Below are 25,238 nucleotides of genomic sequence, written 5' to 3'. Positions count from 1 at the left end.
ACTTGCCGTTTTAATTTTGCAGATAAAGCCTGAATCCTGATAGATATCGAAAGAATCTTACCTATGTCTTCATCATATCACATATGTTTGCTGAGGCACACATGCTTCATTTATTGTGCAAACTTTGTCGCTTCTTTGCTGTGCCTGTTGTTATGAATTTAACTTATCTTGAACTTATTTCCAAGTGTAGACCAAGAAGAAAGAGGAGTAGTAATTACCGCTCTTGATACAATCGAATATCTTCTTCATGCATTGCTCAGTCTGTCAGGTATTGGATTTTGCCAAACTTTGGTAGTGAACAACATGCCTTCGGTATTTGTGCGGCGAGATTTAAAAAAAAAAAAAATTATATTCATCGTCCCCACACCACCACACTATACATGATTCCTCCCCCTCCCCCCCCCTAACAAATATATAATGTAAGGATAATGAGTAGAAAAACTCTATTAGTTTAGTAGAAATAAAATAAAATAAAAATAAGTGTGATATGTAGAATGATGAATAGCAAAACTCCCGACAAAGAAAAGCTTAGGAATGCTCCCTACAACATAAAAGAGTGACTAGAACAGGGACCGATTGAAGTTTTTGCCATCAGTGAGAGTGCTAGAACTTATCTCGCAGTTTGCTCCCAACCCTAGTGTTCAAACAAAAGTAATGTAGTAAGTCTATTAGTGACTTGATTATCGGAGTATATGTGACCAGTAGTTCGTATTCTATCCCCAACCCTACTGTTCGTATTATCGGAGTATAGAACAGTCTTTGGGCTGACTGATTACACCTGAAAAGAGAGGAACTTGACGGGAGTGTGCTGATAATTTAAGTAGGTTCACAAGTGAAAAAGCAAAGTTGCGAGCAGAATAAACCATCTCAACTTGAGTCTCCCCCAAGAGATTTCTGTTCATTGCTGCATGTGACTTTCAGGGCTTCAGTTAGAAAATTTAACCCACTAAACTTCAATTTCTCCTACTACTATTGGCATTCACCTTCTCTCAGAAGACAATTCTTCCTCCTGTGAGGAGACAGCAAGATCTTTATTGCTTGAATATAATAAGGTCAAAACGTTAGTCATAACCAAACGGGAGTAAGAAAGAAATAGTTTTGATCAATTTAGGTAGTGAAACACATGCACAAACAGAAACCAACCCAAGCACACCACCAAAAGCAATAAAAAAAGTCGAACAAAACTTCCGGTCTAGCGATATTCAAAGTATGGTAGAGCTGGAAGTTAGAGACGAATAGGCCAGAGTAATACATACAGATGGCCAACAGAAGCTCAAAATATAGGGCAACTTTTTAGTATAGTAGAAACTGAGATCTGCTATAGCAGAACATCATCTTCATAATAAACTCGCAAGCTCGTCCAAAATTTTCTGGCCTGTGATAAGCTGAGGTGGCTGCTCAAAATTTTTCAGATAAGAGGCCAATCTTATGGTCATCACCCAAAAAATGTTGGAAAAAAAATGAGGATAAAATGAAATTAGGGCTAGCTCCCATCTATGCAGTTTCCTGGCAGCTATTCTTACATGATGCTGATATGCACGGATTAAACAAAATTATCAGCCATGGGAAGGATTTCTCTACGAAACGTTATCTCCTAAATATGTGAATACCCTTCTCTTGAATACTCGAGCTAAATTAATAATTTCAGATTCCCTCATCTGTCTAGTCAGGATGTCAGACTGCCCATGTCTCTGATCCTTCCTGGACAACCTATTGGCAATGTCAATGGACAAGCTGGCAATATCCCTGCTATTTGTTAACGCTCGCAATGCAGTAATTGAATATGTAGGATGGGACACAATTCTGTTAAGTAATATAAGCACCTCCCGAATGAGCAACGTCCTACAAAACAAATCCACGCGGGATAATCAACAAATAAAATGACAAAGGAAAGAGAAAGAGGAAAATATCAGCAAAGCTGAGGAGCAATTGCAAAAGATATAGCACAACTAGATCTCTTTGCTAATGCAAAGATATAGCAGGGACTGAATTTCTTCTCATATATCCATGCAATATATTTTTTTCTTTATTGGCACCGGGTGTCCAGAAACAGCGTCCCAACTAATCGCGGGGTTGCGCAGGCCCTCGGCAAGGAGTTTCCTGCAAGTGCACCTCGAATAATTCAAGAGAAAAATCCTTTAGTCCGATGGCCCCTAGAAATTGTTTGCACCCAAGGGATTTGAACCTTAAGACTTGGGGAAGCATACTCCCAAGCCCAAAACCTTTAGCAGTTGAGCCAATCCCTAGGAGTTATATATCCATGCGATATTAGAAGTCTAGAAGGTACTACGATTTTTTGTGTACAGATAAGATGGTGTCACCTTGTCGTTTAAATGTATTGCTACATGCAAGTATTGAGGTTTTTAAAATCGGTTGATATTTAATCAATACTCGAATGAAGCCTTGTTTGGACAGCTACTATCTACCACATCTGGCTTGATAAAAATGCAAGACTCCAGAACATAAAAATTAAAAGTGAAACTGGTTTGCTATAGACAGAGTAGATAGGTCTGAGACATATGATAGCAAGAGACTAAAAACTCTACTCATGATAGGGTGCTATGTGGTATTTGAGAATTCCTTTTCCTCTATTTGATGTTTGTTAAAATTTCTTAAGATATGAGATCTCAAAAAATCATCACTGTGGAAATTTGTAATCACATTGTTTTGGGGAAAAAAAGTGCTTCAAAAATCACTTTGACAAATATGCAATGCAATAAAGAGAGGCAAAATTAAAGGCAGTTCTGCTAAAAAGAAATGTGTGAATATAACTTCCTAAGGCATGCAGACCACTTGCCTCTCTTTGGAAATTTCTGGGGGTCCAGCACAAACTGATGCTTCAATGTCCATCTCTGATACAAGCACTCTCAATGTTAACATAAGAAAGCTTGCCTCTCTGTAAAGCTGGAGACTTGTGAGAATTTCAAAGCCATGTTTTCCGGATGAGGCTAAGAAGGCCAACACAATAATGGCATCTCTACGGAGAGTCAACTCCTGAATATATAATCATTTAAAATCGTGAACAGATTATATTTGGAATTTGTAATACAAAAAATCCATGGGTAAGCATTTAAGAAGAAATTGCAGAATTCTAACTAGTCCCTCTGTTTTAAATTGTCATGGATTAAAACCGGTACCATGTTAATGAAGAAAATGTACACTTTTACCAAATTGCCAAAAGCTGGCATGGCTTTTTCTTGATTGGTCTTTTGAATATTTGGAAGAGAATACTCAAATTGGGACATAAAAAAAGCATGACACTCCATATAAGATAGATGGAGCAGTGTCAAAGGCAGATGTGGACTTCTCACCCCCAACGTGATTTCTTTGCAAATTCCTTTTTCTTTTTATTTTTTTAATTTAAATTTCTCCAAAAAATTTTATGTTTCTATTTTCAAAAAATTGTTTTTTAAATCTTTTAAAAGTTTGTTGAATGATTTGTCAAAAAACTATTGGTGCTGAAATGGCGTTGGCGCGCCCCCGGGGTTGTCCATGAAGCAAGCCACATGGACCATTTTAGTATGTAATTGGTAATCCTGAGGTGCAAGGTATCTTCTTTGCCAATGAAATAACTCGGCCTCCCTTTGGGTGCCTCATTCAAGTCTATCTATCTGGGATGGGGTGATTGAAAGAATGGAGAGAAGGTTGGCTAGTTAGAAAATGATGCATCTATCCAAAGGCGGGGAGGGTTACTTTGATCAAAAGTAATCTTTCCAACTTACCTACCAACTTCTTATCTCTGTTTCCACTACCCACCAAGGTGGCCCTCCACTTGGAGAAGCTACAACAGGATTTCCTATGGGGAGGTATGGACGAGGAGTTTAAATTCCACCTTGAGAATTGGCCCCAAGTTGGCACCCTGATTTCGAGTGGTGGTCTGCGAGTTCGGAACTTGCTGGGTTTCAACAAAGCTCTTATGCGTAAGTGGTTGTGGAGATACCAATTAGATGGGGGCATTATGGAGAGCTGTTATCGTTTCAAAGTTTGATGGGGCTTGAGGCGGATGGTTCTCAAATGAGGTGAGTGAACCACATGGGGTGGGGCTTTGGAAGCATATAAGAAGAGGATGGGATACTTTCTCTAGGCACACTTGTTTTGAGTTGGGTGACGGGTCCATAATTAAATTTGGCATGATCCTTGGTGTGCAGCAGGCTCCTCAAGGAAGCCTTCCCAGCTATTTACAGCATTTCAAGAGTGCAGGCAGCTTCAGTGGCAGATCTTATTGACCTATCTAGTGGAAATCCCTAATGGAACATTGCTTTCTTTAGAGCTGCACGAGATTGGGAAGTGGACACTTTTTCTGCATTCTACAATCTTGTATACTCTTCCAGAGCCAGAGTGAGGGTGTGAGAGACTGACAAGTTGGTGTGGCAACCTGTAAGGAAAGGTAGATTTAATGTTTGTTCACTCCACAAGGTAGATAAGGAGCGCTCGGTGGATGAATTTAGATGTTTTTTCTTTAATTCCTTATTTCAATGGGCTTCGGCTATTGTATTTAATGGAACTAGTGTCTATGATTTTCTTGTTTCTTTTTCTAGTTCTTTCTTTTTACTTTTCTTTTTTTTTTAATAAGTAAACGATATTATTGATAAAGATAAGCATAACCCAAGTACACAAGATAATATACAAGAGATAAGACCTATCTAGGTCGAAGTAGAGGAAACAAGAAAATCATGAAAATTCAAGCCATTAAAATCTAAAGCTATGGCCCATAGACATAAAGTACGAAAAAATAACGCTTGAAGTTCCTTGGGTGACCGCTCCTTGTTTTCAACGGTCTGATCATTTCGTTCTTGCCATATGCACCACATGATGCAGCTCGGGATACTCTTCCACACCTCCTTAATTTGTGGGACACCTCTCGGGAGAATCCAGGTAGCCAGTAGCTCAAACACTATTGCAAGCATTACATACGATAGCTCCACCCAGCTAAACATTTTAGTCCACAAGGCTTTAGCTGTCTCGCAATGTAACAAATGATGATCTACTGTCTTGCCAGATTGCTTACACATACAACACCAGTCAAGGATGACGACCTTGCGCTTCCTCAGGTTATCGGTTGTCAAAATCTTCTCCAGGGCTGTTGTCCAATTAAAGAAGGCCGCTTTAGGAGGCACCTTATTCCTCCAAATTTTCCTTCATGGGAATTGGTTGTTTGGTAAAAGTGTAAGGGACTTGTAGAAGGAGCGCACCGAGAAGGCACCCTTACCCACTGGTGTCCACCAAAGCCTATCAACTGTCCATTCGGCACCACAGAATATAATAGGCTGAAGAAAGCCTCAAATCTCCTTCCCAATCTTATGCTGCTCTACTAAACGTGGCATTCCACTTAACTTGGTCCCCTAATCGAAGCATAAGGTCCGCTACTGAGGCTTCTTGATCAAGTGCCACTCAAAATAAAGCTGGAAAGGAATCCTTTAAAGGCCTCATCCCCGCACCATTTGTCACTCCAAAACTTTATTCGGGAACCCTTGCCCAACACTAATTTAGAATGGCGATTAAACACCCCCCCCCCCCCCAAAAAAAAAACACCCACACCTGATGTGCTTCCAAACCCCCACTCCATTAGCTCCACTTACCTCTCCGGGACACCAACCGCCCCATAAGCTTCCATATTTACAATCAACCACCAATTTTCATAGGACTTCTTGTTCCGTGTTATACCTCCATAGCCACTTCCTGAATAAGGCTCGATTGAAAGTTCTCAAATTTTTTATACCCAACCCACCTGACGAGATCGACCTGCACTCTTTGTCTCAACTGACTAAGTGGAATTTAAATTCATCCCCCAACCCACTCCATAAGAAATCGCAGAATAGTTTTTCGATCCGAGCCGCCACACTAGCTGAAATAGGGAACAAAGACAAGTAAGTTAGAAAGGTACTCTTACAAATGTTGAGGTTGTTGCAGAGACAAGATTGCTCAGTGCTCAATATGCTGCTGCTATAACGACAATGTCTCAGAGATTACTGGCAAGGGCGAGTGAGGGTCCGGAGAGTTAGCAAAATACATCTTTGCTCAGATCATGGTGTACGGCCTTGGCAGAGAAAACTAATAGTTGAGGCATTATTGGTTCCTGATTCAAATCAGGAATATTATTAGAGGATTGCTGCTCGATCATGCTATCACTCTAGATATCATAAAACTAGGTCAGTAATCAATGAGAGATTTTGTTCTGTGTTTATTTCAAAGGGAGTTTTTGGTCTTTTAACGAGAAACTCAGAGCCCAAAGCTCTACAAGCATTAATCCAGGAGGAACCTGAGATGGGGCTCGAGGCCTTCAGCATTTGTCGAGACCCGGAGAAAGCTCGAGGTTGTGCTGCACTATCTCCGCAAATCTAGATGGCTCGACCTTTCAGCTTTTTGTCGCCTTTTCGGGACCCTGGTAGCTCCGGATTTTACAATATTTCTATCGACTTCCAGGTTTTAAGGGCTCCAAGATTTACTACTTTTATTCCAACTCGTTACCGATGCGTAGCGGGAGTGTTTTGAATTTTTTGGATGTAGAGGTGGTTAGCGACGAAAGTTTTTTTTGGGGGGGGGGGGGGGTGAATGTAATACCCGGTTCCACCCACTAAGATTGTTCATCATGACAAGCACCAATACCCCACATGCACTATTATTTTTCCATAATTTCCACCGCCTAATATTTTTGTTTTGATCTCTCTTTTGGTGCATCATCATTTCTTTTGGACTATTGAGAACAGTGCATCACCGACGTGAAACCACAGCCATACGGATTTTTCCTTCACTCCTTCCTCATTCGATTTTTCTTCCCCAAAGCCATCACCATCCGCATGCATGCACAAGCCAGTTTACTCACTTTAACACTGCCGCTCAATCTCGACCCACCTAGCCATTGCTCAACCAGCTACCGCACTAGCCAACCACCGGCACCTAGCACACCAGAAAACCATCGTGTGAAACTGCCTTACCACGCGAAGTCGTAGCCATGCATGGACATCCGCATGCATGCACTACACCTCCATGATGCTCCAAGCCGAGCCACCGTCTTCTCCTTCCTCAGACCACCACCGTAAAACCACAGCACCACCACCAAAATGTCGAGTACAACCACTACTAAGCCATCTTAAAACCGAAGCCACACACCACCTTCGTGAGGAAGCCCCTATTTTAGCTCCTGAAAACAGAGCACTACTTTCCGTTGAGCACGGCTCCTCCACTCACAAGTCTGAGTTGATAGCCATCGTGACCCTCCCACGTTTAACTCCTCTAAGTGCCACCCAGCACCTCACGCCGCTTCAAGCTACCGTGTTAGACCCCCACGTAAAGATGCCTCTAGACATGCCGTCCATGCCTTAGTCATGACGGGGACATACCCCTTGGCCAGCCCACAAGCATGTGTTGGCCCGTGCTGTGACACGCACGGGGAGCCCAGCATGCATGCATGCCTTGGCCCGCCCGTTGACATGCATGGGGCGCCCAGCATGCGGACCAGCGAGGTTAGTGAACCTGGCATGCGCACGCCCATGCGCATGCCCAGGCGCGCAGCATTGCACCGCTCTCCCATGTGCGCAGCACCTGCACATTCCTTTGCGCCGCGTGGCCCTACGCATGCCCAGGTGCCGCAAGGCTATGCGCGCTCCCCTACGCCGCACAACACTCATGCACGCACCCCCGCGCCACACAACAGACATGCCCCAGCCAACCTGCAACACACTAGCCAGGTTAGTGGCATGCCCACCAGGCATGCCATCCAGTTCATGGCTCTAGTCCATGCCTTGCAGCTTCAACGCCCAAGCCACCAACTTGGGCCATGCAAAGCTAACGCCCAGGCCACCTGCTTGGGCCATGCAGCACGCTCACATGGCTCACCACCAGTAGGCCTTGCATGGCACCAAGCCATGCACACCAGCAGGCCCTTGCATGGCACCATGCCATGCCCATCAGCAAGCCATGTCATGCCACCTAGCCATGGACTAGCCCGAAGACCACCATGCACCATCCTAGACCACCATGGGCCCATGCATGCCACGACCATCTTGGTCCATGCCACTATGGTTATTCCTTTTATTTATTTATTTCCAAGGGAACTATTGGGAGTTTCCAATTTGTATTGCTTATAAATAGGACATCATTCACTTGCTTGAGAATCTTTTGGCAAATACCCTAGAGGGAGAATTATTGTTTGAGAGATCATAAACGGTGCCTTTGCACTTGGGCTTTTTGGGTGAAATTCGTGAATCCCAAAGAGAGGCTTACACCTTGCAATTCAATGAATATATATAATTCATTTATCTTGTTCTTACAACTTGATGCAATTTGTGAATCTAAATTGTGTTATTATCAATATATGAGGTTTATTCAACTATTGTGCAATCCGTGAATCATTGGTTGAATTGTTATCTTTTGTTCATTCAAGTTTTAAAGTATTTTTGCTTTGTTCTTGAGTGTTCATCTTTGTGTTCTTAGTGTTCATCATTCCATTGCTCTTCTAATCCACCCAAATCCTATTTTCGACCAACCCAAGTGTTTGTCCACTTTTCATAAATCATTTGCTCCATCCATCTTGCCCTAGCCGAAACTCACTTTCCATATTGGTTCAAATTCAAATTTCGGCTAACACTTGCCTTATTTGAATTTACCCTAACCACCCATCATACTTCCCATATTAGTGATCCTATATTTTAGGAACCTTAATTACTCCTTGTCATCCTCTATAGCCGGCCATACCTTTCCAAATTGAGTCCCAAGATTCTAGGAAATCTTCCTAGAATCTCTCAATCAATCCTTATCCATTTGTGGCCGTCCAACCCTAGCTGCCCACACCCTTACCCTAATTCCAAAACCCTAGCCTCCATCATCCATCTTCCAAACCCTAAACCTAAACCCTAAGTGGCGCCAACCCTAATTCCCCACCATTGTTGTGCGCCTCTTTCATCCATTGGAACCCATACACTTCATCACCTTTTCCATCATTCCATACACCAATTCTAGCCTAAACACGTAACCTCACCTTACCAAAATTGTCATCTTGACCACCATTGTTTGAGAATCAAGCAAGAGAGGAACGGGCATTCAGTCATCACAAGGAGAACCTAGACGTGGAGTTCATAGTGTTTAGGGACTTGACCGAGGTCCCTATCATACCGCCCTTCCTCACGTTAAGCCACCAACATACCTTTTTGTTTCTCCTTCTCTCGGTTTACAGTCTCTCTCTAACTCTCATGATGTTGTCTCTCTCTCTCTCTCTCACAGTTGCTTAGTCTCCAAGCTCGCCACCTTCATCTGCCACTTAGACCTTACTCCTCCACGACCCTCCGTTGCAACTCCACTCCCTCGGTGAGTTCCCTGCTATCAACCATCTCGTTGCGGCAGCTGGGTGAGCAACTACTGGGTAGGTCGAGACCGAGTGGCAGTGTTGAAGTGAATAAACTGGTTTGTGCATGCATGCGAACGGTGATGGCTTTGAGGAAGAAAATCGAATGAGGAAGGAGTGAAAGAAAAATCCGTGTGGCTGTGGTTTCACGTGGATGTTGCACTGTCCTCAACGGTCCAAATGAAATGATGATGCACCGAAAGAGAGATGAAGACAAAAATATTATGCAGTGAAACTTATGAAAAAATAATAGTGCACGTGGGGTATTGGTGTTTGTCATAATGAAGAAACTTAGTGGGTGGAACCGGGTATTACAATCATCCCCCTTAAAAACATTTCGTCCTCGAAATTTGTTTAGCTAACCACCACTACATCCAAAAATTCAAAACGCTCCCGTTGCGCATCGGTAACGAGTTGGAAAAAAAAGCCATAAATCCTCGAGCCCCGTCCTGGGTCCCGCCTGGATTAACGCTTGCAAAGCTTCAGAAAGCTCCAAGTTCCTCTTTAAGAGACCAAAAACTCCCTTCAAATAAACACAAAACAAAAATCTCTCATTGCTTACTGACCTAGTTTTCTGATATCTAGAGTAATAGCATGGTCGAGCAGCAATCCTCTAATAATATTCCTGATTTGAATTAGGAACCAATAATGCCTCAACCATTACTTTTCTCTGTCAAGGTCGTACACACCATGATCGGAGCAGAGATGCACTTTGCTAGCAAAACAGATGCTGAGGTTGTTGTAGAGACAAGATTGCTCAGTGCTCAATATGCTACTGCTATAACGATAATGTCTCAGAGATTACTGGCAAGGGCGGGTGAGGTTGATCAACTTAGAAATCAAATAACAGAGTTGCATTACAAGCTTGCTAAAAAAGGTAGAAAGAATAAAAGATTAGAATAAGAAAATGAGGAGTTAAAAAAATTTGTAGATAGATATGCTCATGATCTGCAACCAAGAATATGCTCATGCGGGCTACCCCGTACCGCATGAAGGACCACTAGCGGGGGCAAGGGATGGGCTGACCCCAGTGGGGCCCCGCCCCACATCCCACTCCGCACCCTCCCAAATTATAATAAAAAATATTATTTTTTATATTTATATAAATATATAAAATTTATTAAAAACTTGAATTCAAGTTAATGGATTGCCTTGGCCTCCTAGGCCAACCTTTATATAAGAAACCAAGGCAATACAATAGTCATTCTTAAGCAATGTGAGACTTTTTGAATAAAATTTATAATTATATTCTATTATAATTTGGGTCTTAACTTTTTTTTAAACAAAAAAAAAAAAAAAAAAAATTATAGACCCAGTGAATCACTGGGTTGAGCGGGGGGCGGGCCGGGGCAAGGTGCGGTTTCAACCCTGCCCCCCACTACCGGGATGGGGGGCGGGGTTGAAAACCCTCCCCACGCATGGTGACGGGCTGTGGGCGGGGAGGGGGTGCCCCCACCCCTCACCATGCGGGTAGCACCCTTATCAGATGGTGTGCTTTTGGGTGAATTGAAGGCTTTTGAGCTTTTGCCAGAAACATGGAGGTATTACTTAAAAATCGTGGAGAGGATTAGAAGGGTTTGGAGATTTGTAGTGATGGGTCATAGTGGTATAGAATGGCTGATGGCTACGGTGGAAGCAATATTACAGGCAGGGAGAAATTTGGATTTCACAAAACACTTGCACGAAGGAAACAGAACATTCATGGCTCAACGATGCTCCAACAAGCATGGTAGGTTTCAAACGGTCATCGAATAAATTTTTGAATAAAATTTATAATTATATTCTACTATAATTTAGGTCTAAAAAAAATTATAGACCAAAAAAAAAATTATAGACCTAGTGACTCATTGGATTGAGCGGGGGTCGGGGCGGGGGGCAGGGCAAGGTGCAGTTTCAACCCCACCCCCCGCTACCGGGGCGAGGATGAAAACCATCCCCCCGCACCATCCTGGTAGCACCCTTATCAGATGGTGTGCTTTTGAGTGGAATCGAAGGCTTTTGAGCTTTTGCAAGAAACATGGAGGTATTCCTTAAAAATTGTGGAGAGTAGAAGGGTTTGGAGATTTGTAGTGATGGGTCGTAGTGGTATAGAATGGCTGATGGCTACAGTGGAATCAATATTATAGGCAGGGAGATATTTGGATTTCACAAAACACTTTCGTGAAGGAAACCAAACATTCATGGCTCAACGATGCTTCAACGAGCATGGTAGGTTTCAAACGGTCACCGAATATGGTGGAGGCCGACGGAGTGTTGTAGTCATTCCCGAAGGGTATGATGGTCTGGGTTGGGAGAAATTTGTTGCAGAATTACGCATAGCTGCAAATATGCTTTTTGCTAATGGGTCAAAATAGGAAATCCAAAGGAAGAATGAGAACATCAACTTGGAGGTGAATCATAAAGACCCAAGTACATCCACGGTGGCAAGGTGATCATATGCGGCAGGTCTAAAGACCGGTCATGCTTCAAGGGTTCATAGTGAGGGAATTGACGATCAGAACCAGTTTGTCGCGATGCATAACTCCTTAAAGGAGATGTAAACCCAACTTGTCGAATTGAAGGCAACGATAACTTTTTTGTCTATGAAAATAGACATGCTTTTAGCTGGAGGCAACAAGGTTGTAAGGCACAAGACTAAGATAGGCCCAAATCCTTTAAACTCAGATAAAGGAAAACGAAAAATTGGATTCGGCCCTGTTCCTATACCCAGATCCAAAAGAGTATGGCAGGTCAAAAAGAAGTCTGGGTTATTTGAAGTGAGTTCTACGTCGAGTATCGGCGTAGAGACATCTGCAATGGAATGTCATTCGCCGCAGGTGACTTCTGTACTCGAAGAAACTATGGCTCCCTCATCGAAGTTGAAGGAAAATGGTGTCAGACCATTGGTGAAGGGACCTATTGGTTGCACATAAAGGGTCACCAGAGGTGAAAAGACTTGATGTCATACCATTGGAGAGAACCAATGGAGTTGCTGAGGAGGTATGGGATTTGAATATGGATTTGGCGTTGGTGCCTTGTGTAAAGGAATGCCTTGTGGATCCCCTGGTCTCTCTTTCTCCAATAGCGGATTGGATTCTGCCTAAACTTAACGAGATTCAGTAGTTTATGAGAATTTCACGTGGAGGATGTGAAAACCAATTTAACGAACTAATTACTGCGATCGAGGCAGGCCATGCGCTTGAAACCAAATCAAGTTTCAAGAAAAGCAAGGAGTTACAGCGTCTTTTTTTGGGGATCAACTACGACACTAAGGGTGGTAGCTCATCTAGAGGGAAGTTTAAAGGGAGGGCATTGTGAAGACGAGAAAACTAGGGGTTGGGGTGGGGTCTTTGTGTAGAGTTTTAGTTCTACAGGAAGCAAGGGATTGGAATCAGGTTTGGTGTATTTTGGGTTGTTTTTCAAGAGCCTTTTGGGTTATTAGGGGTTTTCTATTATGGGTAAAGTGTTCTCTTGTATACATTCAGTGTACTTGGTTACTCCTTTGATATATATATATATATAATATTTTTACTTATAACAAAAACTAAGAGTTAACCGACCACCCTTTGAATGTTTCTTTTTCTAGTTCCTGACATGTAATAGGTTCAGTTTTTGTATACTTCCTATGTAGTTGGCTTTGCCTTGTTACTTGTCTCAATAAAATTTTTATTCATCAAAAAAAAAAAAAAAAAACCTCTCATCACACAACGCAAGCCCATTCCCTTGGAAGTGCATTTGGAAGACTAGGCTCCCCTAAAAGCAGCTTTTCTGCTTGGACAACCGCCTCGTTGGAGAAAATCCTCGCTATAGACAATCTAAGAAAATGCCATTTTATTATTATGGATTGATGTTGTATGTGCAAAACAGTGAAGAGAATCAAGAGATTGTTGATCACCTTCTACTTCATTGTGAGGTGGCCATGTCACTATGCCAACAACCCTTCTTAGCATTAACTTTGGTAATGCCAAGAAGGGTTGTTGACTTCTTAGCAAGTTGGAATGGGCTACGCGGTAATGCTCAAGTCACAACAATGTGGAAAATGGTCCCAATTTGTCTATGGTGGTGTCTTTGGAGTGAGCAGAATGAAAGAATCTTTGAGGATCGTCAACAGTCAATGGACGAGCTTAGACTTCTATATTTTATTCCACTAGTCAATTGTAATCGATTTTAATGGCTTGAATAGCCATGATTTCCTTGTATCGTTGGGCACTCATGATTAGGTGTCGCTCTTGTATATGTCCCATGTACTTGGGCTACGCCTATTTATATTCTCAATAAAGTCCTTGTTTTATTGATAAAATAAAGTATGTAATCCTGAAATTTGCAAGGCTATTTGTTCTCCTTGTCAAGTAATCAATAATAATGTTTTGATGCGAAGCCAAGAGGCAAAAAATGCAACCTTATGTGCTACACATGCATACTAATTTTTAAAGGAAACTCTACTTTACTTTCACAGTAGTTTCACTTCCTGTATTCATTCTGAGCTTCTTGTTACTAGAACACCCATTCTCTATAAATACTATGCCTCCATTCCATAGTTGACTCCCCTAACGCTTTCACTTCCCCACTATACAATAATTGGAAAAACAAATCATTGTCCTACTACCGAACACCTACCCCTCCCAAAACGTATGCCTTCTCAGTGTGATTACTGTTATTACACAGACAGAGCATTCACAATGGCTCATGTAAAATACATTTTTCTGTAAAATATAAAGAAAGTTGATCAAAAGACCCTTCCAATGGATTTTGTATTTTGATCTTTATTTTACATTTTGCTACAGTAATCATCTAGATGTAGAGAATACTGTTCACAACTCTAAAACATTTTTAATTAATTTCTCTCTCATTTGCAAATTCATTGGTAGTTAGAAGAAATATTTGAAATGAAGAAAAAAATATTTAAAAAAAAAAGAATATTTAAATGATATAGAGAAAAAATAGATAAGCTGATGTATGACCTATTGTAAAAATCAATATGTAAAAAAAAAAAGTGAGTTTTGATGATGTATTTTGAAAGAAAGGATAAAGGAACCATTGTGAATGCTCTAATATAGGGAGTCAAATCTTATAAAAGCCCCCTCCCAGAACAGTGCTCCATACAACCAAATTTTTTTTTTTTTATAAGTTCCATACAACCAAATTCTCACAAGCTGACACTAGTAAAAACCATTTCCAAGGCTCAGTCCAAAAATACAAAATTCACACAGTTCAAAAAAAAAAAAAAATAATAATAAAGACGAAGAGGGCAATATCTTTAATAGAATGCATACCAGTATTCCATTTCCACTGCACGCTAAACAATCTGCCAGGCCCTGAAGAACCTCAAGGAATTTCTGAGGTCTCACATTACCATCAACAGGAGCAGCACCCTCGCCATCCTTACAGCCAGAGCAGAATGTCACCAATATTTTTGGACCTTCAATTAAACAAAGAACCAAAAGCTGAAAGGTTAAGGCAGAATACACTCAACTAACAGAAAATCAAACTATATAACTAGGGGTGAAAACAGGCTGACATGATGCAAATAGTAGCTATTTAAGTTCGACTCTTTTACTCTCGTGAGAAAGTATGTGTTTCCACTTGGACAAACTACAATTGAGCTCAGTCTATAGTTCGATCTCAACAAAAACAGGGTGGCGAAAATCACCTCCAAGTATAATTAAAAAATCGGAGTATCATAAAAGTGAACACAGAAAATCCTAAAAGATATCACGTAGCCCCTATACTGAACTAAAAGCTATCTAGTTTACAAAAACTTGAAGCCAAAACAAGAATGGAGTGAAATAAAAATAACAAAGAACAAGGACTTATCCCAATAATGCAGGAACATATTGATAAGAAAGGCAGCAGTAAGCTCACATTATTATTATTATTATTATTTTATATATGACGGGGAAATCATCCCACGGCAGAGCCCTTAGAACTCACCCATGGAACCTATACCCCCAGGGAGACTAGCACAACAACCCACCACCATGGCCTCCCATTTAAGTCGCAGTTTGATCCAAGCGGGAATCGAACCTGTGACATGGGACTCATGCACACAAGTTCACCCTTACCACTTGGGCTACCCACGGGTGGAGTAAGTTTACATTATTATTGTCAACTCCCAGTTGTTTGTTAAAAAAGAAGAAACAAAATACGGGAACATACAGTTTAGCAACAGATGTAGAAGATGCACAGCATGCTTTTGCACTCGCAAGCCAGCTTCCTTTCTCAGCAATTGTGAAAGACTTTCAAACACCATTGTTAGGCCAAACCTGCCTCAACCAAAGATTACATTAGGATATGCAAAGAAGTTACATGTTATGGTATAACATCCAAAAGGGTACTCAAGAACATACTTTTCCCTCTCAATATAAGCAATAGACTTTGTTATAATCACATTCATGACTGAGACGGCCTCTAGGTTCACACATTCTTCAGTATTCCTCATGACAATTTGATGCATAAATTCAACTAGAGAAACCCAGTCTACATGAGGAACTGAAATGGCAGTATCATGATTACAGGTCTCCATGCATGGAATTCTGGCATCAGGTAATATATTCCCAAGTGGAGTGGAGTCTGAATAAAATATTTCATTTCTGCTAACACGCCACATGCCTCTATCAAATCCATGAGAATCCACAATGTTGTTCCCAGAGCAAAGTCCTTCAACAATCACATTGTCCCTGAGTAGAGTTCACTGAAAAGATCAAATCAAAGTTCATAAGCATGCGGACGTACACAAATAAAAAGTAGGAGAATTAATTTTCAGAAAAAACAACTGTAAAAAACAAGAAATACCCCAACCCCCCCCCCCCCCCCCCCCCCCCCCCCCCCCCCCCCCCCCCCTAAAAAAAAAAAAAAGAACCCAAAGGACAAACCGAATACAAGAACTCTAACCAAAGGTCCTCCAGCCTCATAATTCACTATTAACGACACCAGTCATGCACCACCAAGGCCCTTATCTTTAGTAATGGCAAAAAAAAATCTATCACAAGGTGCCATAGAATATCAATACTCTATGATCAACCAACAGCCCAAAAGAATCCCTTCCAGGGCCACTGCCCAAAAACACTTTTTCAAAGGGCCCTAGACCTATAAGATTTACTTTTATCATGATTGTGTCCTAGATTATTAGCAAAAGGTACTCAATGGATTTTACCAGTTGGACCTTCAATTTGAAGGCATTCTGGAAATTCACCCAAACAGTTAAAATAATAACCCTAACTTCACCATACAATATGAAAATTCAATATTGTATCAAATTATGGTTCCCACATTACTAAAAAGGATATTACCCACCAGAGAGCAGTCAAGCCATCCCAAACCATTACAACTTCGTAAGATCCTTGATCAAATCTTTATAAATAAAATGTAAAAGAAAATAAATTATCATGTGACTGTGGGACAATAAATTTGAGTAGTTGCAATCCAAGATCAAACCAGCAGATACAGCGTCAAAGTATATTAAATTATGTGCTTCCAATTTTTGTACAATGAAACTGAAATGATTTAAATAAAAATCTGTAAGCAAGAGTGAGATACCTTCTCTCGAACTTCCTTTCCAAACTCAAGAGGTGCTTCAAAAAGACATGCAATATACGTAGAGATCTATGAACAATGACAACCTTTACCAAAAAGGAATAAAGTCATGAACAAGAGATGAGACAAAAAGTAAAAATAAAAATAAAAATAAAAGGCAAAGAAAAACAAAAGGAAACTCCGCTAGTGGTTAACTTGGTAAAGAAAAGCAACCAAGTAGCATAAGCAGGCATAAGGTTCTATTTACCTATAAAAAATAGTCAGGCATAAGGTCATTAGAACTTTTATATTGCAGACAAGGTATACAATAATATGCACAAGTTAGGAGCCCTTACACACAGCCACTACTTCAAAAAAAGAAGAAGATATCATTAGCTGCTCAGTCAAGAATGCAGGAACTTTTTTTGTTCAGTAAGAATGTGACTGCATTGAAAAATCTTAGTTCTACAGCATGCAAGAAATTTAGGCCTCGTTTGCATTCAAAACTCACTTCAACTCATCTCATCTCATCATTACAACTTTCCCAAATTTCCATACAATATAATAAACAATTCAACTTTTTTAAATCCCAAAACAACTTTCCCAAATTCTCACACAAAATATAATAAATAATTTAACTTTTATTCTACTATTCACAAACCATCTCAACTCATCTCTGAATCCAAACCACTCCTTAATGAGTCTCATCAGCATGCTTCTCTCTCTCTCTCTATTTATTTTTTATTATTATTATTATTATTTTTTTTTTGGGGGGGGGGGGGGTGGGGGGAAACAAAGGGTATGGCAAACTGAGAGGAATTCCATATACGGTCTAAATTGTCGCCACATAACTGCATATGATATCTACAATAAAAATTACAGGTTCATAACAGCACTAACTGGAAATTGCAATCCTCAACTAAAAGTTTCAGATTCCATATGATATATTCCATGACAGAAGATAAAATTCCAAGCAACAGAACCCCTCTTTGTTTTTGGTGGACAAAGAATCAAATGATCCCAAGCCCCACTCATCTAGTAGGTGCACACCCTAACATGTTTTGGAAGTCCAATTTCTTAAATCAGAGTTATTTGAGGGCTAAGAGACATGAGATAACAGATGACAATGTCAAAACCACATTTATAACACAACTTTTTTTTTTTTTTGATAATTTTTTTTTTTTTTTATGATGGGGAACCACCCCATGGCAGAGCCTTTAGGACTCACCCATGGAACCTAAGCCCCTGGGGAGACTAGCACAACAACCCACCGCCATAGCCTCCCACTTAAACCGTAGTTTGATCCCGGGGGAATCGAACCTGTGACATAGGGATCATGCACACAAATTCGCCCTTACCACTTGGGCTACAACACAACTATATCAAGACAATCTTATCAATCAAATCAACCAAATAGCTTCCAGGCACCAATCAATATTGAGATGGGCTAATAGTCATGATTGCTTCACCTAAATTCAACTGATAGCTTTCACTACAAAGTTTAACTGGTTCCTTTGATAAACATGAAGGGTTAAAAGGGTTTTGATTTAGGAATCCATATACCCAATCCAAAAGAAAAGCACCAGACTGTTCAATGAAAAAAAATTAGAGATCACTTTGGTATGCAAAGTTCCTTATAATAAAAAAAAAAAAAAAAAAATGGCTCACCAACTCACATTTTCTAGAGTACAGAGATCAAGCAATGGTTCAAACAAAGCCTCCAACCGTATGCCTCCATTACTGATCTGCCATAAGAATCAGTTGAGAGATAATAAAGCAGTTTTTTCAGGGCACGATTAGCATTCAAATGCATATGATGCAAGTCATCTCAGCAAGCGTTAACATGTCAATGATGATATATCGATACATGTGCATGTAATAAAGAAGTCATTGATCGAAGAACTAACAGAAATTTGACCTTTAACTACAATTTTAAGAGTTAAGAATAAATCCAGCTCTTGTAAGGTCCATAAATAGTTTCAACCATTCTAATAGGTGTAATTTCTTACAAGTACAAGAATATCAATATTTGCAAGAAAACATCAATCATAAAGGTTTTTTGTTTACTGATAAAAAAAAAAAAAAAAAAAAAAAGTGCAAGGATGCAGACAATAAATGATCCTCTGGGTATTGGAAACCACCCATGCAACCTACTATTAATGAGATGAGAAACAAAAATGCAAAGCTAACTTATCTAAAGTGGTTAAAATCCCAAAACCTATGAAATAATAAGTCGGGCCGAGACCAGTTGACAGGTTAGTCAGAGAAACCCCCAACACAATGCGGCAGATTAATAAAATAAATCCTATTATGCATTGAAGTTCTGAACTAGTAAGCTGATAAATTGACATGCACAGATGCACCGACACCCTAACTTCTAAAGTTCTACATTGACAATGCAAATGAAAAGGAACATCCCAGCCATTGTGCCATAAGCCTTAGTAATTTTCTTTCTCAGCTTCAAAATTTAAAAATGTGGAGCACAGATTACAACATAATCATCTTCTAGTAAAGCTTAAAAGCTGCAGATTTGGCGCTAGCTTTGCGTTTTAAGGCAGTTGATAACAGCCAGGAGATATCTCCTGTATAAAAATAAATGCAATTGCAAATTGAAGAGTACCTTTGTCAACACAGAGTAGAGATGAGACACTTTTGCAGCTTCTGTTGTATGAAAAGTGTGCATATGGAACTTTAAAGCTACATCAGAACTTCCATCTTTGAGTGAGTCCACTGCCAATTTTGAAACGTTCATGCTCATGAACCCAAAAAGGACATGAAAATCTGTCTGACACATCACAAGCAACTTGGTAATCAAATTTATTCTGCTATTTCGGCAGTTTGGAGAGCCCCAGATGGCTAACAACTTCTCCGAGAGAGTACGACAAACAAGTGGATCATCAGGATCACACTCCGTCTGAACTCCAATGGCTTTATAGGTTGGCATAGCTAGGGTACAACGAAAGGCACAATGAATATGTGAGAAAAATGAAGTGAAGGTTAAATGAAAAGAAAATGATCTCCACTCATTGCTAACCTCTATCAACCCAAGAGCCAGCCTGATCCTTTGACAATATTGAATTCTGAAAATTTTGTGGAACTGCATGATGATCCCTAGCAAGACCTCCACATTCCCTGCCAGGCCACAATCATTCACAATCTTTTTTGCTAATGTCTATATATCTCAAAGATAATACAAAAGACCCCACAAACCTCATTTTTCCTTGTATTATACAACAACCATATACTTAATTTTTTTTAATAATTAATAAGAAATTTTATTACCAAGAATAGGCAAAGCCCAAGTACACAGGACGTAAACAAAGGAAATACCTACTACACTCTAGAAAGCAAAGAAAAGGCTAATACAAATTCAGAAAATTATCATCATTCATTACAAGAGTCTTAGCCCACAAACACAAAGTACTAAAGAAAAAATTCCTAAGTTCTTCCAAGCATCTCCCATTCCTTCCCAGCCAAAGACACCACATTAAACACAAAGGAATCATTTTCCATATGGCAGCTACACGTTTTCTCCCCTTAAAGCCATACCAACATGCAAGAAGATCCACCACTTCCTTAGGCATCACCCAATCCATACCTATCCGACCAAAAACCTTATTCCACAAAGACTTGGCCACCATATACTTAATTCTCATAATAGTTGTAAACGTTATACTCTAAAATATAAAAGACAAAAATGTTGTACCTTCTTTAGACCCTCAAAAGGTCAAGTTAGCTGAAAGATAAAAATGATCATCCAGCCTGATACAAAATTTTTCACCAAACCACAATTTTGTAGCTTTGGTGCAAACATTGCCTCCTCTCCTTCAAAGAATATGGTGGACAGTGAGGGTTCTCAAGTTTCTCAACATATTTTATATCTCTTTTTTTCAAATTCCAACTTTGGTGGCAGAAAAGGTAGGAAAACTTCAGAGAGATTTCCTTCATACGAGTTAAGGAAATGGTTGTATCACTTGGGTAAGTGTAACAATGTTTGTGCTCTCTTCAAAAGGGTAGCTTAGGTACTCAATGGTTTAAGGGAGGCCCACACCACTGTTACGGAAGTGGCCCTAGAGATTGGGATAGAAAGGAATAATCTCTTTGGAGGGTGATGATTTCAAAATGTGAGGAAGGGAGATGGGGTTGGCACACTTATGTCAGTTAGGAAATTGAGTGACTGCAGAAAAGTTATTAAAAATGATTGGAACAAATCTAAATTACCTCATCTTCAAGGTAGGAAACCAGGGCAAAATTAATCTTGGCATGATGTATGGCCACCATACATGTAGTGGTACTTTACGAGTATGGTTGCCAAAATGTGATGACATTTTTTCTTGCTAAGTAAAATTGGAGGTTAGAAATTCAAGACTCAGCCATTGTCTATTTGCCTATTTCATTTTCATAGATAAATTACGGTGATGCAGATGTGGGGCATCTATTCCATTGTCCAGTTTAGTTATAGTGCATTTTAGGCTACCATTTAAAACATCTCTTCGTTAAGGCAAATTTCTTCAACCCTTCGGACAAGAGTCTCAACAATTATTTTGGGGTCTTTCAACTTTTAAGCAGTGATGTATGTTGTTTGCTTTTCAGGCCATCAGGAAATTGAAGTACTTGTGGTACTTCTAACAAACATTCACAGTCTTTCCCAAGCTCTTGGAAGATACAGGAATAGTAAGACTCAGATAGTCAGAATGCCTTGTGATCTAATGGAGGTTACTAAAGATATTTTGAAACGATTTTAGATAGAGAAGAAAATGTCAAACATTTGATTAACAAATTAATAATCCTAACAACAAAGGAATTTGCACCACAAATGAGTGCTACGATAATGGCATGGCAAAAAGAAAGGTAAAAGTATTAGGGTACAATACTCATATAAGAGTTTGAGTCGGTATCTATTACATCTGACAGAGATTTCAGTTATAATGTCAATTAGTATGTCATATGTCGTGTAAGGGCTTACCTTCACATGCCCTTGTTTGCCATGTCCTAGATGCTATGGAGATATTCTAGTGTTTAGTATCTTTGAGTGTGATTTAATCAGGAGAGAACCAACAGACTTGAAATTAATGGTTCAAGATTCTACCATATACAGACAGGACACGGTGTGACAGGAAAAAAAAAAAAAAAAGGAACTTTCACTCACAAGTTTGTACTCTTTGAGGAGTGGACATCAACATCTTTTACTCCATTCTTGGGAAATACACATTGAATCTGCACCTCATTTTTGCCTCTTTCCTTCCTTAGTTCAAGGCATTCATGTTCCTGAATCAGTATCAACATTAACCTTTGGGCAAGTATATTTTATGAAAAGAGAAAAAAAAAAAGAAAAGGAACAGCTTAAGAAAATGACCAACATACAAAAGGTTCCAAAAATTAAGTGCATAAGGACTAGGGCTGTAAATGAACCAGTCTGTTCAATAGCCCGCTCAATACTCACTCGGTTAAACTCGAATCGAACTCGACTCGTGAAAAAAAAAAAGCTCGTTCGTGAAAGCAGATACCTGCTCGAATTGTAAATGACACATACCCGACAAAACTCGACTCAACTCGGCTAAGGCTTGTTAAGGCTCGCTCATTTATGCTCGAGTCGACTCGTTAGCTTGACTCGATTAAAACTCATTCATATATTGATAAATATATACATACACATATGTATATACACACACACACATACATATGTAGTAACTAATAATATAAGCATACCACTTTTATAATTAAATATATAATATGTAATCTAATTACTTATGTCTATATAGTGAATATACTTCATAAGTATAATTTATAATTTGTATAATAATTAGTAGATAGAATTTAATAGTTTCATATACTAATATGTAGGAACAATATATAAAATAGATATATGCTATCATATTAAGTGTATGTATTAATAATATATGTAGCCATATAATATATTGTTATTTTGGATACATATCAACTAGTTAGATATTAATTACTTATAAATTTTTTAAAACTTTATAATTCAATAGAGGTTCTACTTGTTAGTTGTATAAATTCAATATTAGATTATTTATTTATTTATTTATTTTATTAATTATTAAATCTTATTCAAAAAATAAAAAAAATACAAAGTTCGAGCTCGAGCTCGGCTCGACTCAAACTCATTTGTGGGATGAGTTCGAGCTTGAGCACGAGTTGAGCATTTAGCTTATCGAGTCAAGCTCGAACGAAGAATAAAAAAAAATCTCGAGCTCAAGCTCGAGTATTTTGAGTCAAGCCGAGCTCGATAAGCCAAAGACCAGCTCGGCTCGATTACAGCCCTAAATTAAGGACCACTTTTCCGTTTCATACAAAACCTTCCACAAGATATAAAGCTTAAAGCAATAATGCAGGTTAAAGAGTTATCATACAGCCCAAGCAGAATATATAGATAGAGAGAGAGAGAGAGATGAAACTGTCAAAACTCAAATAATATAATACCAGATTAGAGGCAATGATATGGGTCTGTCACTAACACCTATTTTAGGAACATAGTGCAAATGAAAACATGAAAAAAGAAATGCATTCCATCCCTAGCCATAAAATTACTCGGTTTCTCAAATTGCTAGCAAGCACCAAGAATAAATGCTAGATATCACTTCCTTGAAACATTAAAGCCTCTTAGTGCATGCTTGGGTTAGAGTTGGGAGACTTAAAAAGTGATTTTAATAGCCTAAAAGCTCTTTTAAAGAAAAAAATAGTATGTTTGGTAAATTTATAAAAAGTGCTTTAAGCACCTAAAAAAAGCTGAAAATCCACTTTTTAAAATAGCACCAAATTGAAGCTTTTGTTGAAAAGCTACTGCAGATAATACCACATTTTTAAAAAACTATAGTAACTAACTTTAAAAGCGCTTTAGGTGCATGTTTACCAAACAGTAAATTACTTTGTAGTAGTAGAGCTTTTTAAAAGCGCTGCTATGAAAAACTCTATTTCCTGCCGCAATCCCAAGCAGGCCTTTAAAAGACTATTTAGCCAAGGAAGCCTACATGGGGCTTTATGATTGAATCATCGATTTAAAATAACAAACAAATGATGGTGAAAAGAAAAGTGAAAAGGAAAAGGAAAAGGAAAATAACATCGTGATGTGATTCTAAAGCAACAAAAGAGAATAACATGTACCAGGTCTGTAAGATGCTTCGACGCATGTCCCAGCTCCCTCTGCAGTTATGATTCATGCACACTTCAATTAGAACATAGATTAACTCATTCCTTAAAATGATAACATATGCCATATCACATCTCAATTTGACCAACTATTTCAAGCACGAAAGGACTACATCAGAATCAATCCATGAAAAGAATGGAAACTTAAATTTCATGTTAAATAACTGAAAAGAAAGTTCAAAACCATTCACCAATTCAACATGATACTCTCATCAAACAAATGAAATCCATTTTCAGGCATTCCATCAATTCTACTATAAATTCCAAAACCCAGATATGACAGATAATCCACAAACAATTTGCCACTCGTATTCTTCAATTTCTTCAAGGTGAAACCCTATCCTAAATTTTAATAGTAACAGTTACGTTAAAAAAAGCCTTTATCTTTTCTGTTATTTTCTAAACACCAGCAGAAATATCGCTCGATGGCATACAAAAAAGCAGTGATATTACAAACCAAATGTATCGATCAAAAAAAAAAAAATTCGGATCCAATTTTCGGTGGGATTGATACTTCAAAAAAAAAATGTACCTATCAAAAAACAATTACAAACCAAATGCACCCAGAACTCAAGAAGGACCCGATCAATCCCACCGGAAATTGTATCCCACAAAAAAATCAACAACTAAATAAGTCATATTTTCTCTTTATTGTTCCGTTACGGATAATTAATTATTACAATAGAAGGGGGGGGGGGGGGGGGGCTAACCTTCAACCTTTCGATTTCGAGCTCTTTGTCGTTTAGGGAACGGAGAAGCGAAGACGACGAATTGGAGAAGCGAGTAAAAGGATCCTCATGGGAGGTCCTCTGAGAGAGCTCATGCGGAGGGGAGTAACTGATTACGGAATCGTAGTGGGAAGGAGCCGCCACAGGACGAAGCGGTTCTTGCTGTTCTACTTGGACGAACTGCTGAGAAGGCTTAGGGTTTTGGTTAGCCGCTGAGGAGGAGGAGGAGGTGAGGGCTAGCTCTTCTACTTGGATGAGTTGGTCCAAGAAATCTGCGTCCCATTCTTCAAATCCCTCTTCATTCATCCTCAGCCAGGTCTTTGGACTTGAATACAAAAATTAAATCCCCATTCCCAAATATTCCAGCCTACTTAATTGCAACCTGAAATCGCCTCTCTCAACAGGTGAATACTCTGGATTGTGAAAAAATTAGGACTTGAACCCTATATATTGATGCCGATCCCACTCGTTCCAATTAAAGTGGGAGATGAAGAGCAACATAGAGATCA

At 39.4% G+C, this 25,238-nt stretch overlaps 1 protein-coding gene across 3 annotated transcripts; it reads right to left on the bottom strand.

Moving 5' to 3' along the window:
- Positions 1-1,174: 1,174 nt before the first annotated feature.
- LOC121234690 (protein SENSITIVE TO UV 2) lies at positions 1,175-25,220 on the bottom strand. 3 transcript variants are annotated; one of them, XM_041130742.1, is made up of 12 exons: positions 24,712-25,219; positions 23,957-23,995; positions 21,981-22,099; positions 19,866-19,969; positions 19,452-19,777; positions 18,508-18,576; positions 16,856-16,938; positions 15,667-15,996; positions 15,476-15,582; positions 14,593-14,738; positions 2,798-2,994; positions 1,175-1,842 (listed from the first exon to the last, which is right to left on the bottom strand). In XM_041130742.1, the coding sequence occupies exons 1-12, from the start codon at positions 25,033-25,035 to the stop codon at positions 1,578-1,580; spliced, it is 2,109 nt and encodes a 702-aa protein (XP_040986676.1). In that variant the 5' UTR covers positions 25,036-25,219; the 3' UTR covers positions 1,175-1,577. The 3 variants fall into 3 exon arrangements, 2 of the variants coding, with proteins under 2 accessions (XP_040986676.1, XP_040986677.1); XR_005934439.1 differs by lacking the exons at positions 1,175-1,842; positions 2,798-2,994 and adding exons at positions 12,891-13,986; positions 14,369-14,425 and having other exon boundaries at positions 14,459-14,738; positions 24,712-25,220; XM_041130743.1 differs by lacking the exons at positions 1,175-1,842; positions 2,798-2,994 and adding an exon at positions 4,147-4,375 and having other exon boundaries at positions 24,712-25,220.
- Positions 25,221-25,238: the final 18 nt, after the last annotated feature.

The sequence above is a fragment of the Juglans microcarpa x Juglans regia genome, chromosome 6D (assembly GCF_004785595.1).
Source record: "Juglans microcarpa x Juglans regia isolate MS1-56 chromosome 6D, Jm3101_v1.0, whole genome shotgun sequence".
Classification (NCBI taxonomy): Eukaryota; Viridiplantae; Streptophyta; class Magnoliopsida; order Fagales; family Juglandaceae; genus Juglans; species Juglans microcarpa x Juglans regia.
This window is presented reverse-complemented; position numbering and strand designations above follow the sequence as displayed.